The sequence below is a fragment of the Trichomycterus rosablanca genome, chromosome 7, assembly GCF_030014385.1.
Source record: "Trichomycterus rosablanca isolate fTriRos1 chromosome 7, fTriRos1.hap1, whole genome shotgun sequence".
In the NCBI taxonomy this organism is placed as follows: domain Eukaryota; kingdom Metazoa; phylum Chordata; class Actinopteri; order Siluriformes; family Trichomycteridae; genus Trichomycterus; species Trichomycterus rosablanca.
The window spans coordinates 41,344,201-41,360,283 of record NC_085994.1 but is presented as its reverse complement, the minus strand read 5'-3'; the positions used below and the strand labels follow the sequence as shown (position 1 = coordinate 41,360,283).

Sequence of the window (16,083 nt, the reverse complement as noted above, 5' to 3'; positions counted from 1 at the left end):
ACCGCCATTAATAAACACAACACAGTTTCACCCGACTAATCAGAATCCTATTTAGTCATTTTCGATTCCCTATTGCTCTTGTGAAGGCACCCAGGCTGGTCGAGAAGGACCTGGGCCTTTTTTATTTTACAGTCCTGCACTTTCCTACAACGAGAGGAACACGCTGTACTCTCTGTATTCATCCTCCACCACTCCTGTCATTGCCACAACCGGCCAGTAGGAGTCACTGTTGCGATGGTAATTCTACCGAGAGACAGTGTGTGTGTTTACGTGTCTTGACTCTTCGAACACGTTACTATGCTGTGGATTTTATTCTGAATCATTTAGATGAATCGTTTATCTAAGGTGGACTTACCTGATGAACTCTGAGTTGATTGGACATAGTTCCGCCTCTATAAGAGCCCCAGCTGACATTGATGGAGGCTTCAGAGATGCTTGTTAGTCCAACAGGTCCTTTAAGGGTTACAGCAGATCGGGTGCCACCCAAAAAACTTCGGGTGGAACCAGGCGTCAACCCATCACAGGATGCCAAACAGTCAGATCTCACTTCCTCGGGACACTTAGGTGGCGCAGAGCTCAATCACGCTAGAGCTCAAGCTCTCGGGTTCAAATCTCAGCTCTGCTATCAGCCCGACAGGCGCCAACACAGATACAAGATTGGCTGTATCCTGTAGGGGGAGGCAGTGACTGAAAGCAAGTGATTGAAGCATGTGAAACCGCGCCCCTCACAGGTGACAAAAAGCGGTGTTCATGTCAGAGAGGGCACGTGACAGCCTCAGGCCACCTTGATGTAGGGGTGGTGGCATCAACATGGTAGATCTCTCTCACCTACTCACTCACTCATCCGAAGGGTGGTTAGGCAAGGATCGAACCCAGGTTCCCAGGACCTTAGTGCTGTGTAACATCTACACTACCAGTTTGGATGGTGGTGCTGACCCAGGAACTCAGGTTCGAGTCTCGCCCCTCACACTTGAGTGTGTGTGAGGCAGTGAAGGAATACAGAGAGTATAGCGTGTTCCTCCGGTGTAGGTGTTGCACATGCACCAGGTTCCAGGATTTAGGGGATGAGGGGGTAAATGGGGACGGGGTAGATCAGTAATTGGGTGGCACTGGTGCCAGGCTGTGCAGGGACAGGGTCAGAGTGACGCTGGGGTGCCCAGACTGGAAAGGACTGGTAATACTGAGATTAGGGTGGGGCAGCGTTGGGGTATGATGGTGTGTGTGTGTGTGTGTGTGTGTGTGCATACACTCACCAGTCTCTTGGACATGGGCGTCTTGTCCTCGCCAGGTAAATGCTGCTCCAGGGCCAGGACGATGCAGTTAGCGATGATGGTGGATAAGATCATGTACTCGAAAGGCGTACGGCAGAGCGGTCAAGGAAGAACGTAGCACAGCCATCGAGCACACACAGACAGGTGAAACGTAACGATGTAAAGCTTGCTCGACTGTGGACGGTCTCATTGATGTTTGAGCAGATATTCGTGGCAGACCTGGTTTGTTAAACCTGCAGTGAAGTATGGTGGTGGCAGCATCATGCTGTTGGGGTGCTTCCTAGGATCAAGGACCGGAAGAGTCCTGAGAGTTTAGGGTCAAAGAAAACCTCCTCCGAAGAAGTGTCTGTATGTCTGTAGCGTGGGGGGCAGCGACTGAAACAAGGATCCTTGTTCCTGGAGCAGGTGCGCCCTCTGCTGGCCGATCGAGGCACCTGCATGTGAGACCACGCCCCTCACAGGTGACAAAAAGTGGTATACATGTTAGAGAGGGCACGTGACAGCCTCAGGCCACCTTGATGTAGAAGTGGCGGCATCAGCGAGGTAGATCTCCCTCACCTACTTACTAACTCATCCGGAGGGAGCTTAGGCAAGGATCGAACCCAGGTCCTCAGGTCCCTAGTGCTGTGTAACACCTACACTAGGAGTCTAATTATAATTTACACAAATGGATCAAACAACCGGAGCTTGGATGGTGGCGCCGACTCACATGCCAGCCCATCACAGCAAAGAAGGTTTTCTGAATTCTTACTGGTCTCATTGCCAAGGGTCCTAGGAAGCAGCCAAACAGCACGATGCTGCCACCACCATACTTCACAGTAGGGACGTCACTAGCCAATCGATGTGCTAGTTTCATTTTCATCTCATTACAACAGAGGATCTTTTTCCTTTGCTCCAAACTCTAAACAGCGAAACCAGTCTGCCACGAATATCTGCTCAAGCATCAATGAGACTGTCCACAGTCGAGCAAGCTTTCAACACAACAATACAGCGGATAACAGACGCTCGCCGTCCAACACGACGGAGCTTGAAAGGATCTGACATGACGAGTGGGATAAACTGCCTAAATCCACATGTGCAAGAGGCTTCAACACATGATCAAATAAAGGGTCGAGCGACGGCACAGACGCCACGTCGTCCATAACGAGCACCACGTCTCCAGACAACAGCAGCACCAATCAAAGTAAACAAACAACCGGCGGACCGAGCGTGGTGAAAACCCCGCCGTCCTCACCGGTGCCAAGACAAACACGGAGCGGAGCGGACACGCCGAGAGCAATCAGGCGCTAAACACAACTCACACCCAGCGGATCTGCTTCTGATGATCAACACCGGCTGGTGCTAAATCAGACGCGCTAGCAGCTCCGCTCAAAAATAAACACGCCGTCTATTAATAATTACGTTCGATTCAAAGAAAATAAACACAACAGCGGAGCAACAGTTCCAGAACTCACCGCGTGAATGCTGATGTGGACTAGCTTAAATCAAGGCCGCCACCTCATCAGATGATACCCAAGAAGAGGAAGGTCGTGTTGGTGGGGTCCCTGGGTGGTACAGAAGGCTAATGTGCCGCGGATCAGTGCCGGTCTGTGGGTCATTTATTAACGGGCCGCACAGAACGTATAAATAATTAGAGATGCTACAAAAGTCATTTTCACTGCTTCCATTTCCAACGCATTTTGGGTGTTATTGTGTTTGATCACCACTAGGTGGGAGCAGCGTCTCGTTGCAGCGTAAAAAGCTTATTTGTGAGTAATATTGTTAAATCCTCCCGCCCCCGCCGGTCCGTGAAATTATATCTTATATGAAACCAGTCCGTGGTGCAAAAAAGGTGTGGACCGGTGTGCTAACTCAACCGCAGTCAGGCGCTCTATATACGCAATAAACTCCTCACCACTGCAACAGATGCGTCTGTATCTGAGGGAGGGAGGGAGGGTCGGACAGGGTTTCTGCTTGTTATCGAGGCAACAGTGACCCCTACTGTCCACACACAGGCGTAGCGTGACTCTCTACCGTCTCTTATACACGTTAAAGGGTGCGGATGCTAGTCTGTACTTTTGAGTAGTAGTGTGTTGTGTTTTCTGGACGTGGTGATGTATTTAGCGGTGTGTGTGTGTATGGGGGTGACGGATGGTGTCGGTGGTGCTGGTTTAGAATGATCACCGACTCCTGGTTTAAGGGGCAAGAGCCTGTTGCTACGGTTACGTCTCCGTCTGTCGCCGGGAGACGCTTCAGTCCTCTTTTATTCTCCCATTATTAATTATTAATGTAAATATTATAAATACTACAAAGAAATATGGCGCTCATTTTCCAACTTTCCTTAGATGAACACCTCTGGACCCCCCTCCCCCCTGATTTAGTCATATTCAATTCCTGACCGTGAACCAGGAGACCGCTTGTAAGGTCGCCGATCTGAGCGAGGAGAGACAAGTGTTTGTTCTGCAACCGCTTCTTATCACCTGCCAGTGTCTGGTTCACACAGAGAGCCGTATAGCGTACAGAGAGACACGCTAAGCTCCATATACCACCCACGCCACCCTGTTTACCACCCACGCCACCCTGTATTCCACCCACACCACCCTGTATACCACCCACGCCACCCTGTATACCACCCACGCCAAATATAACAATGATAGTCTCTGAAGCCATGTGCACCCTTACATAAACGTGTGTATTTGTGCATGTAAGTGTGTGTGTATGTGTGTATTAGTGCATGTGTGTGTATTTGTGTATGTGTGTTTGTGCATGTGTGTGTATTTGTGCATGTATGTGTGTGTATTAGTGCATGTGTGTATTTGTGTATGTGTGTGTATTAGTGCATGTATGTGTGTGTATGTGTGTATTAGTGTATGTGTTTGTGCGTGTGTGTATTTATGAATGTGTTTGTATGTGTGTGTGTATTTGTGCATGTGTGTATTTTTGTGTTTTTGTATTAGTGCATTTATGTGTGTGTGCATGTAAGTGTGTGTGTGTATTTGTTTATTTGTGCATGTGTATGTGTGTGTGTGTGTGTGCATTTGTGTGTGTATTAGTGCATGTGTGTGTATTTGTGCATGTGTGTGTGTATTAGTGCATGTGTGTATTAGCGCATGAGTGTGTGTTTGTGTATTTGTGTATGTGTGTGTTTGTGCATGTGTGTATTTGTGCATGTATGTGTGTGTATTAGTGCATGTGTGTGTATTTGTGTGTGTGTGTGTGTGTGTATTAGTGCATGTGTGTATTAGCGCATTAGTGTGTTTGTGCATGTGTGTGTATTAGTGCATGTATACCTGTGTGTGTATTTGTGTTTTTGTATTTGTGCGTGTGTGTGTTTGTGTATTAGTGTATGTATGTGTATGTGCATTATGTGTGTGTGCATGTAAGTGTGTGTGTGTATTTGTTTATTTGTGCATGTGTGTGTATTTGTGCATGTGTGTGTATTTATGCATGCATGTGTGTGTGTGTGTGTGTGTGTGTGTGACGGAGGGGGTGGTGGTGCAGCAGCTGTTCCCTGTTCTGATTCCCACTGTGGGGGGGTTAAAAAGGAAATGTCCCACCGAGCGTTTACTCAATAATTAATCCTGCCAATCACGCTGGAACCGCCCACTACAGGGGGCGGAGCTTCACATTAATGCAGACACAAAAACACCTGGGTGTGCCTTCTCACCTCTGGTCAACACCTGCAAGGAGTTTGACATGTTCTTTATGCTTCTGCACTGTTTTTTATCTCAAGTTACCATCATCTTCAAAAAAGATGCAAACACATACATATACAGAGCGCACGTGTGCTTGACCGGCCTGCCTGCAGTCCAGATCTGTCTCGTATTGTATCATGAAGAGGAGAATCAGACGACGCATCACAACGTCTTATTAATAGGAACGCTGATGGAACACGGGGGAACCGGGCGGGCGCAACACGCCCCTGTCCTGACTTTTTTGAAACTGTAGTTTGTTTTTTTAGTCTCTTTTTTCTCATGATTGTTTTTCACTTCTTATTTCAGCGTGTTCACTCATCACTCGGTTAGATCTTTAGTTTCTTGTTCAACCTCCTGTACTGAGGTTTGAATCCAATCTAGAAACACACACACACACACACACACACACACACGGTTCGGAGTCCATATGAAAACCAGCTATTTGCATCTCTGTGTGTTCCATCTCTCGGACGCTATTTTTAAACCCATTCAGCACAAAGACAAAAGCCGATAAATAAAGAGACGCTTCTGAATGGAACAAACACACACCTGTAGCGTCCACTCGAGTGTTCCCTCCGGTTCCCTCGGGTCCAGGGCGCTGATAAAGAGACGGTGTGAAGGTGTGACGGTGTGATGATGTGACGGTGTGATGATGTGATGGTGTTCGGGTTCTGCCATCACTTCCTGCCATCAGAAGTCGCTCTAAAAACCTGGATGTGAACAGACAGCACGTTCAGGTTGTGCAGCACCACCACCACGGCCCCCGGGGCCCCGGTCTCGGCCGCCACCTTCCTGATGAAGCGCTCGTGTCTAAGCGGGTGAACCGTGGATTAAAGTTTCACCTCGGTGCCACTGCGGAAGTGATCGAGGCATCGAGGTGCTGTCACTTTTACCTCCTGCGTCCAACTGAGCATCCTGAGGTTCCTCAGCTTTCAGGAGGAAATGTCACATGGCACCACGACCTCCTGTGAAGTCCACAAACTTTAGGTCAGCAACAGTGAACCCAAAGCACCATCCAGATACACTGTATGGTCAAAAATTATTGGGACGCCATCTCTAATTATTCTCTCCAAGTTCCAAAATCGTCCAGTAGTCTGCTAGGTGGGAAAAGATGGGACTAAAAAGTGGGCATATAGGGACTCCACACACACCCTGTTTCCATATGGGGACTCCACACACACCCTGTTTCCATATAGGGACTCCACACACACCCTGTTTCCATATAGGGACTCAAGCACACACCCTGTTTCCATATAGGGACTCCACACACACCCTGTTTCCATATAGGGACTCAAGCACACACCCTGTTTCCATATAGGGACTTAAGCACACACCCTGTTTCCATATAGGGACTCCACACACACCCTGTTCCATATAGGGACTCCACACACACCCTGTTTCCATATAGGGACTTAAGCACACACCCTGTTTCCATATAGGGACTCCACACACACCCTGTTCCATATAGGGACTCCACACACACCCTGTTTCCATATAGGGACTCCACACACACCCTGTTTCCATATAGGGACTCAAGCACACACTGTTTCCATATAGGGACTCAAGCACACACCCTGTTTCCATATAGGGACTTAAGCACACACCCTGTTTCCATATAGGGACTCCACACACACCCTGTTCCATATAGGGACTCCACACACACCCTGTTTCCATATAGGGACTCAAGCACACACTGTTTCCATATATGGACTTAACACACACCCTGTTTCCATATATGGACTTAACACACACCCTGTTTCCATATAGGGACTCCACACACACCCTGTTTCCATATAGGGACTCCACACACACACCCTGTTTCCATATATGGACTTAACACACGCCCTGTTTCCATATAGGGACTCCACACACACACACACCCTGTTTCCATATATGGACTTAACACACACCCTGTTTCCATATAGGGACTTAAGCACACACCCTGTGTCCATATAGGGACTCCACACACACCCTGTGTCCATATAGGGACTCCACACACACCCTGTTTCCATATAGGGACTCCCCACACACACACACACCCTGTTTCCATATGGGGACTCCACACACACCCTGTTTCCATATAGGGACTTAACACACACCCTGTTTCCATATATGGACTTAACACACACCCTGTTTCCATATAGGGACTCCACACACACCCTGTTTCCATATAGGGACTCAAGCACACACCCTGTTTCCATATAGGGACTCCACACACACCCTGTTTCCATATATGGACTTAACACACACCCTGTTTCCATATATGGACTTAACACACACCCTGTTTCCATATAGGGACTCCACACACACCCTGTTTCCATATAGGGACTCCACACACACACCCTGTTTCCATATATGGACTTAACACACGCCCTGTTTCCATATAGGGACTCCACACACACACACACCCTGTTTCCATATATGGACTTAACACACACCCTGTTTCCATATAGGGACTCCACACACACCCTGTTTCCATATAGGGACTCAACACACGCTGTTTACATATAGGGACTGAAGGACCGGTCTGCCAGGTGTGATTGATGTTTTTATTTTTGTTTGGGTTTGATTGTAGCCCTGCACCAGGTTTGGACTGGGTGTGTGAACTTATGGAGTGGTGTGTGTTTATGCATGCACGTGCATGACCTGTGTGTGTGTGTGTGTGTGTGTGTGTGTGTGTGGTGTTACCAGTTGAACTGTATATAAAGGATATGGCCACTCGATGATCCTCTTGGCGTATTTGCGCACGACGTTGTCCTCCCCGAAAATGAAGAGCGAGCGGTTCTGGGTGAAGCAGTTCTGCCGGACCGGGATGGGGTTGTACAGGGCCATGGTGCGCGCCCGCTGAGCTTTGGTCTGCTTGAAGGCGGGTGAGACTCCTCCACCGGTGGACGAGGAGGGGGGTTCCCGGGTCCGACTGCGCTCCGAGCCGCCATCCAGAACCCCGTGCACCGCCGCCACCGTGTCCCCGAACCGAGCCATTCTGCCAAGGGGGGGGGGGGGGGGAGGGGTGGAGAAAGAATAACAAGTCACAAAGTGTATCAGGTCGGTTCGGATCGGTTCGGTTCGGATGCGCCCTGTAGGAAAAGGATGAGGTGCGCGCGTTCCGTTCAGTTCCGTGGTGACGAATTCGGTAATGTGTGCATCATATCCGCGTGGAAAAACGATCCACAGTGGGCACAGAATCCACAAGTCAATGCCCGGGTGCCACAGGCATCACGCGCCGACAGCAACACGTCCTTTTCCACGCGCGAACAAGCGGAAACATCAAAGCAAACTCGGAACAACCGTGCATCAATAATCACCCGGTGCACGAAAAGTGCATCACGGTAATATCACCGTTGATACGGGGTCGCGCGATTGAAGCAAGGAAGCATGTAAACAGATCGCTCGCGCAACTCGTGCGTTTCGTGCCAGCGCGTTGGTTGGAACGAACCACCGACAGTCAGTCCGTGCGCTCCACAAAAACTCATCCACGCTTCTGCAGCTTCCAGAAGATCCAAACCGTAAAGATCAAACAAGAATCGTGCAGCCCGCACAGTCGCGAGCGCTCCGTTTCATTCCAAACCGTTCCCACGCGGAATGATCGTCAAAGTGAGCAGCGCGTGGAACCACATCACGCGCCAAAAGCTCGAGGAAAAACGGCGTGAATAAACCTGCACGAGGATAATCCAACTTGTAACGGTCTCGTGCATGCCGTGCCAACGCGCCCGCGTGGAACTCATCCACAGTGCGCACGGCACGCGTGGAAAAAAAAAAACACACTCCCACTCCCACTCGTGACAACCAGTCCGAGTCACCAGTAACCCGTTTCACTTCCAGTTAATCCCGCTTTTCCTCCCCCGGTTCAGAGCGGGAAACTTTATGTAAACACCGGAGCGGCGCGTGAGCTGGATGCAGCCCGTGCACGCGCTGTTCCCCGCACAGTGCAGCTCGCGCGCGCGCGCTCTCTCTCCGTCTCTCGGTCTCGAGCGCACCGGGTCACGCTACACGTGCACGGTAGGGGTCCGCGCGGCGCCGTAACCATGGAGACACCGCACAAAAGGTCAGTGTAATTAGTGTTAAGTGATGGGGATTAGTGACCACACCCGAAACCCACAGTGATAACCACATCTTATAGAGAACTGACTTATCCTGGTCAGGGTCGCGTAAGACTGTAGCGGTTCGTTAAAGAGGATCTCACACACACACACACACACACACTGATACACACACTCAAACACACACACTATAAACTTACACACGCACTTACTATAAACACATTCAAACACACACACACACACACTATACATTCACACACACACGTTTACTATGCACTCACACACACTCCCAACACACTCACACACACACACACACTTACTGTACACACTCTCACATCTACACACACATTCACATATTATACACACACTTACCCTACACGCTATACATTCACATACATACACTACCTATACACGCACACACACACTCACTATACACTCACACACACACTATACATTTAAACACACACTCACTACACACACTCACTATTTAAACACTATACACTCACTCACGACTCACACACACTCACACACACTCACTACACTCACACACACACTCACTACACACACTCACTATCTATTTAAAGATTATACACTCACTATACACTCACACACACACACTATACATTTAAACACAGTCACTACACACACTCACTATTTAAACACTATACACTCACACACACTCACGACTCACACACACACTCACACACACACACACTCACACACACACTCACTATCTATTTAAAGATTATACACTCACTATACACTCACACACACACACACTATACATTTAAACACACACTCACTACACACACTCACTACACACACTCACTATTTAAACACTATACACTCACTCACACACACTCACGACTCACACACACTCACACACACTCACTACACACACTCACTATCTATTTAAAGATTATACACTCACTCACACACACACACACACACACACACACACACACACACATCTTCACACACATTAGGTGTCGCTTAGAGCAGCCAGTTCACCTTCTGCATGATTTTATAAGGTAAAAGGAAACTAGATAATCATACAGACAAGTGGAGAACATACAAAACTCACTTATAAATAAAACCAGTGCCACCTTGTCGGGTGAAATTCCACCCCAAAGCAGAATACACGAGCTGCTGAGGTGGAACAGCGGTTCATAACTCCTGCACACACACCTACAGGGACAAAAGTATTGGGACTCCCCTTCTAACAATTAAATACAGGTGTTTCAGCCACAGCAGTCACTAACAGCTGTAATAAATCAGTTGCTTCCAGCTCAGCAGAAACAGTTTAGGGAAGGACGTTTCCTGTTCCAGCATGAGCGGCTCTATAGAGACGTGAACAGTCGTACGGAAGCGTCAGCTGTTCGGTGTGTGTGGCGTGTGGAACACTCATCCTGTCGTCACGTGTTGATAAGGTGATGAGAGCCGTGGGCGTGGCACCTACAGGTGTGATGGCGGCAGATTAAACCCCTCAGCTGTTTCTACACCCTCTATAAACACGGACTCGACTCCAGCTCACACCGACTGCACACGGCCAAAAGTATACGGACGCCTGAGCGTGAGCCTGTCGGAGTAACAGCCGCCACTTTTCTGAGAGGTGTGAGAATGTGTGTGTGGGAATTTGTGCCCGTTCCTCAGTTGCCTCAGTCGAGTCCTGGGCTAATTTAATTTAATAACCACTTCATTCCGTTCAGCAGGAAGCACCGGGGGCCTCACAGGGGCCAATCCAGCGAGCACCACACACTCAACCACTCGCGGCTTTTACAGCACTCAATCCACCTTCTGCATGATGCCCAGAGCTGGAGGAACCAGCTCAGAGCTCAGGTGAGTCCGTCAGTGAGAAGTGAGACTATGTGAAACTACAGTCACGCAGCCTAGGTCAAGGCAACCTCCGGCCTCAGTCGACGTTCTGGTTCATCTCAGAGGGGGATGAGTTCAGGGCTCGGTGCAGGTCGCTGGAGTTGTCTAAATTATACATCCAGTGGTTCGACAGAAAGGTTAAGGTACTGGGCTGGTAATCAGAAGGTTGTCTGTTCAAGCCCCACCTCCGCCACATTGCCATTGTTGGGCCCCCGAGCAAGGCCCCTAATTCTCAACTGTGTAAGTCACTTTGGACAGAAGTGGCTTCTAAATGCTATAAATTATGAGCAGTGGAGCTCAGCGGTTGAGGTACTGGGCTGGTAATCAGAAGGTTGCTGGTTCAAGCCCTACCGTCGCCATGTTGCCATTGTTGGGCCCCTGAGCAAGGCCCCTAATTCTGAATTCTGTAAGTCACTTTGGATAAAAGCAGTTCCTAAATGCTATAAATTATGAGCAGTGGAGCTCAGCGGTTGAGGTACTGGGCTGGTAATCAGAAGGTTGCTGGTTCAAGCCCCATCCCTGCCACGGTGCCACTGTTGGGCCCCTGATACGTAAATGAGAGAAACACTTGGTGTGGACTTCCTCCACAAAGCTTGGAGCCTTTATAAGAGGGGGTATTAAGGGCAGGGGCACACAATTTAGACTGAATACAATCCAAGCCACTGAGGGTTAAGGGCCTCGCACAGGGGCCCGACAACCTAGCCCTGTACCTAACCAAGGTATAAAGTTATTACTTTATACCTTACTTAGTCTATAGTCCACACAGACACCCCCATCAGTCCACTGTGGGCGTGTCCCAAACGCACCCTGCTTACTTTGTAGAGAATGTGGTTTGGGACGCGAGTAAACGAAGGGTCAGTTGATCACGTCGGTGCTATTTTGAGACCAGTATGATTAACCCGAACCCAGTATGAAGTGGAGACACAATCCCAGTACCACACACACACACACACACACAGTCGCTGTCATTTTAAGGACAGTCTCCATGGTGACGGCACAGCCCCGAATCTCTTTTGTTGCTGGTGTTGCTGTGTAGATCTTGAGCTGCACCTTCAGCACATCGCTCCTTGTTACCCAGCATGCAGTGTGTGTGTGTGTGTGTGTGTGTAACAATTCCTTCTTTTTATAGAAACCCTAAATTGCCCCCCCCCCCCCCCAACACCCCCCCACCAGCGGGTCACACAGGTTTCCTCTACTTTACTTGAACAGCTCACTAATCCAGATCCTTCATTCATATTTAATCAGCACTTCATTCTGTTCAGCAGGAAGCGCCGGGGGCCGGGCAGGAACTCGCCCGGGCGGGGGCCAATCCGCCGGGCACCACACACTGCACACAATCCACCTTCTGCATGTTCTCCAGAGCTGGAGGAAACATCAGCGCTCAGTTAAATGCATCAGTATGACTACGTGAAGCTACAGTCACGCAGACTAGGTCAGGAAACCTCCCACAAAATAGAAGACTTGTATAGTCACATCCAATTCCCTGATTTTATTTCACCCTTACTGCTGCAAACCTCTACTCCTGACTAACACACGTGTGCAGTACTGACCGGATTCATACGGATACAGCGATCTGTATGGCGCACGGAGAGTCGCACACTGATCTCTATTACACCCCGTCTCATTGTGCAGTGCAGTGCCACCGATCAGCCAGCAGAGGGCGTAACTGCAGCAGTTATCAGGAATCACTACGACCCTCCCTCTCTTGGACAAGCCAAGTATCGTCTGTATAGGCGCCCGGCCGGCTGATAGCAAAGCTGAGATTTAAAGTCATGTGATTATTTTATTTTTTCTTTATTTTATTGATTTTATTTTTTCTTTATTTTATTGATTTTGTTTCATTTTATTTTTTATTTCTTTTTAATTTTTTTATTTCTTTTAAATTTTTTTATTTCTTTTATTTTTATTGATTTTATTGATTTTATTGATTTTATTTCATTTATTTCATTTATTTCATTTATTTCATTTATTTCATTTATTTCATTTATTTTATTTTTTATTTATTTTCTTTTTTATTTATTTTATTTATATTATTTACTTTTTGATTGATTTTCTTTTTTATTTATTTCATTTATTTTATTTTTTATTTATTTTATTTTTTTATTTACTTTATTTTTTATTTATTTTATTCATTTTTATGTGATGTTTTACACTTTGGTTCCATTCATGACAGGAAGGGTAGTTACTGCTTACACAAGATTCATCAAACACAGTCATGAACCATTTTGTATCTCCAATTCACCTCACTGCACGTCTTTGGACTGTGGGAGGAAACCGGAGCACCCGGAGGAAAACCACACACACACGGGGAGAACATGCAAACTCCACACAGAAAGGACCCAGACCGCCCCACCTGCTGGGAGGCGACAGTGCTACCCACCGAGCCACCGTGCTGCCCTCATGAGACATTTTGATGTTGGTGTGATGTTCTTAATGTGAAGATGTGAACCAGCAGGGCAAATAAGTCCTGTCATGAATTCTGCTGATCATTATGAATAAATACAGAGGCTGGAACGTTTGGGTGAACGTGAGGTGTGAAACGAGGACCTGCTGGTACACAAACGCACCACATAAGCTCAGAGTCTCGTGGTCTAATGTGGCATCGTCAGAAAGGGGCGGCACGGTATGCCTCACAGCAAGAAGGTCCTGGGTTCGATACCCAGGTGAAGTGGTCCAGGTCATTTCTGTGTGGAGTTTGCATACAGGAGCTCCGGTTTTCTTCCCACAGTACAAAGACGTGCAGGTGAGGAGAATGCTAAAATCATCCATGACTATGTTTGATGAATCTTGTGTAAGCAGTTACTACGTTCCTGTCATGAATGGAACCAAAGTGTAAAACACGACATTAAAATCCTGATAAATAAATAAATAAAATAAAAAAACACATCTGATGGTGCGCAAAGTTACGCAATAATAGCGTAAAAATGTAAACAACGCTGCCAATCCCACGATAAACGTAACGCTGTTGCTCCTACAGATGTTACGTAACGTTCAGCCTCCAGGGCTGAAGCTCTGCTGCAGGAACCCAGTGAGCACGGGTGCAGGAACACATCACCAAACATCAGGGTGCACCTACGCACCCGTCCTAAACTTAACATCTCAGCTGCAAAGTTTTGCACAAATCAGCTCACTTACACACACACACTCACACACACTCACACTTAACCGATCGTGTTTATCTGAGCCGTGTCAGACTGAACTTTGTGTTGAGGAACATTTGATCTCCGTGATGCTGATCGCTACAGAAACGTCCAAATCAATCAGAGATCCTAATTCTGCAGCAGTCGAGTCTAAAAAAAGCACATCCACCACACCGGATCCTCCGTCTCCTAGCAACAGGCTGGTCCTCCCGCATCCCCATCGCTCGGGTGATAACTGTATCTCAGAGCCAAACCCGTTCGGACCTTTAGCGTCATTGATTAGGTGCTTTATAGTGTTTATGTTCAGATTCTAACCTTAAACAAAAACAGGTTTATAATCATAAAATATTTATCAGAATTTGAGTTTCAACATTAAGATTTATAGTTTTAATTTAAACTTAGTGGAAAATAATCAAACGTGGCTCTTTTATGGCAATAATAAACTTTATTTTTTCCAATAGGTTTGGTGTTATTGCTAAATCTGATGAATCTGATAAACTTTTAATAATAATAATATTATTATATAATTATTACAATAATATTACAATAGTATTATTACTATTAAAAATGTATTATTATTTATTATTACTAATGTTATATTATAATAATTGTTCTTTTATTATTATTAATCATTATTATGTTTATTATTATTTTAATATTTATTATTATTATTATTATTATTATGTATTATTATTATTATTATTATTTATTACTATAATTATTATTATTAATTAATTAATTTATTTATTATTTGTTATTATTACTATTATTATTATTATTAATTTATTTATTTGTTATTATTTTATTATTATTATTATTATTATTATTAATTAATTAATTAATTAAGTTATTTATTTATTCATTTGTTTGTTATTATTATTATTATTATTATTATTTTGTTTATTTATTTGTTATTATTATTATTATTTATTACTATTATTATTATTATTAATTTAATTATTTGGTTATTATTTTATTATTATTATTATTATTATTAATTTAGTAATTAATTAAGTTATTTATTTATTCATTTGTTTGTTATTATTATTATTTATTCATTTGTTTATTTATTTGTTATTGATATTATTATTATTAAGAAAGTATTTTTGGCTGATTTTACCCCAGCAGTGATGGGAACACTGGTAACGCTGATGTTTTTTCAGTAATTACCAGAATCAGCTTTATTCGCTTTTACACACACAAGGAATTTGTTTGTGTAAACATACTTGGCGAATAAAGCTGATTTTTATATCACTATAACGATACTGCTGAGGTAAAAATTATTTATTTTAAAACCCATCAATAATCATAAAGATTCTTACTGGATTTAAAAGCCCCTGAAAAGAAATGTGGCCCCCAGAAATAAAACCCTAAAATCGCCACCGCATTTGTTATATTCTCTACATTAGAGTGACCGCTGTGCGCCTGAATTCAAGCATCTGGCGCCATCTAGTGGCTACATCAAGTAATTACACAGACCTGTAGAACTGCCGATAAAAACACCACGCGGTTTTCATTTGGTTTTCAATCTGGTCAGGATCGCAGCGGGCCTGGTTCGGCAGGGAATCACTGGACACAAGGCAGGAATATCCCTAACAGGGCGCCAAACTCTCACAGGACTTCAACTATCAAATCTCATGTCTGTGTAGACAGCCAGCCGAGTGATAGCACAGCTGAGATTCGACCCCACCTATATGTTCAAAAATATGTAGTCACCTGACCATAAGCATCTCAGACAAAGTCCACTTTCCTTTGCAGCCATAACAGCCTCAGATCTGTAACACATCCAGACAGTTAGGCTTTTCTCTACGGGTTTCTCTACTGCTCGTACCGGAGCCTCATCAAGACAGCAAGAGTCTGATTGATAAATGGGGTGTGGAGGGCAAGAGAAAGGCTATAGTCAGTAATGGTATACATACCCATACATGCATCTGTATGGTTCTAAAGTCACAGGTAGGTGTTCCTAATAAAGTGCACGTAAGTGTAGATCCCGTGTTCATAAAATCTTCCAGCTTATCTCCACACAGCAGAGGTCGCTGTTGAGGCGGTAGCAAGGAGAAACCCAGTCCGACCCTCCCTCCTT

The 16,083-nt window shown here is 45.8% G+C and overlaps 1 protein-coding gene across 1 annotated transcript in view; it reads right to left on the bottom strand.

The window, feature by feature from the left end:
* Nucleotides 1-16,083, bottom strand: part of LOC134318596 (voltage-dependent R-type calcium channel subunit alpha-1E) — a 78,789-nt gene that overhangs the window by 51,563 nt on the left and 11,143 nt on the right. Inside the window, exons 2-3 of the mRNA XM_062999597.1 lie at nucleotides 7,660-7,928; nucleotides 1,254-1,360 (exon numbers count right to left, since the gene is read on the bottom strand). Of these exons, the coding sequence (XP_062855667.1) occupies nucleotides 1,254-1,360; nucleotides 7,660-7,927 (375 nt within the window). The 5' untranslated portion in view covers nucleotide 7,928. The remainder of the gene's footprint in view (nucleotides 1-1,253; nucleotides 1,361-7,659; nucleotides 7,929-16,083) is intronic.